This window comes from Aphanomyces invadans, assembly GCF_000520115.1.
Source record: "Aphanomyces invadans strain NJM9701 unplaced genomic scaffold supercont1.52, whole genome shotgun sequence".
In the NCBI taxonomy this organism is placed as follows: Eukaryota; Oomycota; class Saprolegniomycetes; order Saprolegniales; family Verrucalvaceae; genus Aphanomyces; species Aphanomyces invadans.
Window position 1 is genome coordinate 110742 of NW_008580197.1, and position 3361 is coordinate 114102.

General features: G+C 53.5%; 1 protein-coding gene across 1 annotated transcript; it reads left to right on the forward strand.

Annotated features, from left to right (window-relative positions):
- Positions 1 to 621: 621 nt before the first annotated feature.
- H310_13499 (hypothetical protein) lies at positions 622 to 1986 on the forward strand (the record flags this gene model as incomplete). The annotated part of the gene is made up of 1 exon (XM_008881020.1): positions 622 to 1986. The coding sequence occupies one exon, from the start codon at positions 622 to 624 to the stop codon at positions 1885 to 1887; it is 1266 nt and encodes a 421-aa protein (XP_008879242.1). The 3' UTR covers positions 1888 to 1986.
- Between the last annotated feature and the right edge of the window lie 1375 nt (positions 1987 to 3361).

Sequence of the window (3361 nt, forward strand, 5' to 3'; positions counted from 1 at the left end):
GACTCAGCGGCGAAGCTTATCAGATGAATCGCGTCCGTCTGGCATCTCAGATTCCCAGCAGTGCTAGGCCGGCATCGTCCGCCTCACGCATATCTTGCCAACAAACCTTGCCCTGACAAATCGCCACCGGAGGGACAGTCAAGAAGGTAAAGACTGGCTTGGACTCGGACGTACTTCTTTCGACGTCTCGTCTGAAGTTGCGACCACGTTCCTTTGACACGATTCGCTTTCAGCACATTACCATCTGTAAACATTTTTTCCGATGCCTGCGACTATTCATGACCCCTACGTGCCTCCTTCGACGTCACCGCTGCATTTGCGATTATCACCTCCCATCGACAAGATTGGTTTTCCAACACTTAACACGACTGTAAACACTTAAACTCTTGCCTGCGAATAATCATATCTAACACAGCTTGCGGCGGTTCCTTCGGGGTTCACGTGTTCAAATGGCTGTGCAATTTGGTGGACAGGAAGCCTGTGGTGTTTTCTCAGGGTCGAGTAAAGTATGTGAGATGACGCTTTGATCTGGATAATCTAGACAAGAACGGCCCTTCCGCCGCGCTTGATCGAAACGAGAAGAGTCACTTTTGAACTTGCGGTCTTTCAACTTCGACCGCGATGAAGCTGTTTTTCTCCCTTATCGCTGCGTCTGCCGCGGCGTCCAAGCAGTCCGTGACGACGTTGTCGTTTCAGGAGCGCACACAACTCCGCGAGGAGCTGGCCAAGTGGCGCCAGGAGTTTGGTGCCAAGGCTCAAAGCCTCATGCCTCCGTCCGTCCAAGGCATGAACGCTTTGGAGGCTGAAACGGACGCGCTCCAGCGTTTCTACAACAACAAGCTCGCGATCGAGGAGGCCCGCCGCAACAACCCTGATGCCACGTTCGACTACAACCACCCGTACGCCCTCATGACACCAGCTGAGTTCAAAGAACACGTGGTCGGCTTTTCCTTTCAGGATGGTCTTCACGCCGCCCGCTCCCTTCCCTCCGTCGAGCTGGACGTGAGCAGTGTCAAGGCGGCGTCTGTGGACTGGACCACTGGTTACTGCGTCAACTCCGTACGCGACCAAGGCATCTGCGGGTCGTGCTGGGCCTTCTCAGCTGTGGGTACCGCCGAGTCGGCGCACTGCATCTCCACGGGAGAACTCTTGGACTTGTCGGAACAACAAGTGGTCAGTTGCTCCACCCTCAACAACGGGTGCTCGGGAGGCGTTCCGTGGTACGGTCTCGACTTCATGTCGAGCGAAGGAATGTGTGTGGAGCGCGACTACCCGTACACCTCTGGCGGCCAGGGCATCACCGGCACGTGCATGCGGTCTTGCGCCAAGAAGTTTCTCAGCATGGGCGCTACGGTCCAAGTGACTGGTGAGTCGGCCTTGGAAACAGCGTTGAACACGCAGCCCGTGTCTGTGGCTGTCGAAGCGGGCAACGCAGTGTGGCAAAACTATCGCAGTGGTGTCGTCTCGCAATGCCCTGGCGCGCAGTCTGACCACGCCGTCATTGCCGTGGGGTACGATGGATCGTCCTACAAGATTCGCAACTCGTGGGGTGCAAACTGGGGCGAAAGTGGGCACATTCGTCTACAGCGTGGAAGCGGTGGTAAGGGTATGTGCAACGTCGCTGAGTTCGTGTCGTTCCCGCAAATCAGCGGCTCGCCCAACCCAACCGTGTCGCCGTCACCGACAAACCCCACGTCCAAGCGCCCGACGACCAAGCCAACGCCCACGACTAGGCCCACGCCCACCACCAAGCCCAACCCGCGCCCTGACTGTGGCACGTGCACCGTTTGCTTTTATCCGGCCGGAAACCAATGCTTGGACGGCTACACCAAGAGCGATTGCGACTACTACAGCGCCAACTACGGCACTGTGTGGTGCGGCATCTAAGCGAGAAGGGGGTTGCACGATATCTGCTCCAGGTTCTACATTGTGTGTTCAATTGTGTCGGTAGTAGTTTGTAACTCGAAAGTTTGGACTATTCCATCGTTTTTCGCGAATTTCGGGAAGAAATTGAAATCGTCCACGACGCGTGAAGTCCTCCGTAGCAAAACTCGTCGTAGATGCTTGAAAAACCCGCTTAACCCATGCGAGCTTTGTGTTCTCTATCGATGAGTTGCATGTTGTGGTACTGGATGGTGGTGAGGGCATAGCCCTTCAGCCTCCACAACGCGTTTTTCGACACAGCGCCCCTCCAGTCATGGTGCGAGTAGTCGTTGACGTTTCTCGTCCCCTCGGTCGTGAATGAGATCAGTGTGGGAATTGTTCACAGCGACGAAGCCTCCAGAACGATCCAAAGGATTCGGAACATCCATCCCCATACATCAGTGGCCTCAAGCCATTCCTTCTCGGTTCGTACGAAAGCCAGGGGATGAGTTCATTGGATTTGCAATGGCTAATTGTGGAATGATTCTTGTGTTGCGAACTTGTAATCCGCAAATCCGCTAGACCCCCCAAGAGGCAGCCTAGGGGTTCAATACTCTTGTGTAGTGCTACTGCGTGGCGAGACCCTGGAACCTCGGACAACTTGCCGGTCCGAGGTTTCGTGATGTCCTAGGTTCAGAGCCCTGCACACCTGAACGAGTTTCTAAAGATGCGAGAAGATGCAATTGATGTGGAGCGATGGTGTGACTTCACCTTTTGACTGATCCCCCCTGAAGCAGTCTGGAATAAAATTATAGCCGCAACCAATATTTGTGGAGGAGACAGCCGTGTGTTATTTGACTAATATCTGACGCCTAAATCATCCGCAGAAGTCAACCGTATTCCAAGAAAATGATAAAACTCGTTTTTTGGCTGGTGCAAAACTATGGCCGCACTGACAATTTTCGAGTATAACTCGTGATAGGATGCTCTGATTGGCCTACAAAATGCGTTAAATTAAAGAAGATACATCGCTGATGACATACATGCATCATGGCGACACCTTCACTTCCTAACAATGCCCAGAGGAGCAAGACTAACCCCACACGAGGTTGGCCAGGCCCAGGCCTACAAATCTCTCAAAAAATCAAACCGCTGGATTGCGAATGCTTTACAGCGAAGCGAGAAAGCGATAAGAAACTTGTGGAAGCAGCAAGCTGCACCGATTCGCGCCAAACGCCGTGGTAGACGCCTCATCTTTAAGAGGCGCGACATTCGCCGCATCTTCCGGCTCGCAATTCATAAGCAGCAAACGTCGCGAAAGATCGCAGCCACATTGGAACAAAAGCCGAGCCACACTACTGTGTTGCGCATATTGCGGAGTTCAAGATTCGCAAAGTACCGCAAGCGCAAGTCCAGTCCCCGACTCACCCCAGCGCACAAGAAAGCGCGAACAAAATTTGCAGCTAAGTATCTCAATAAATCCAATGAATGGCTCGTT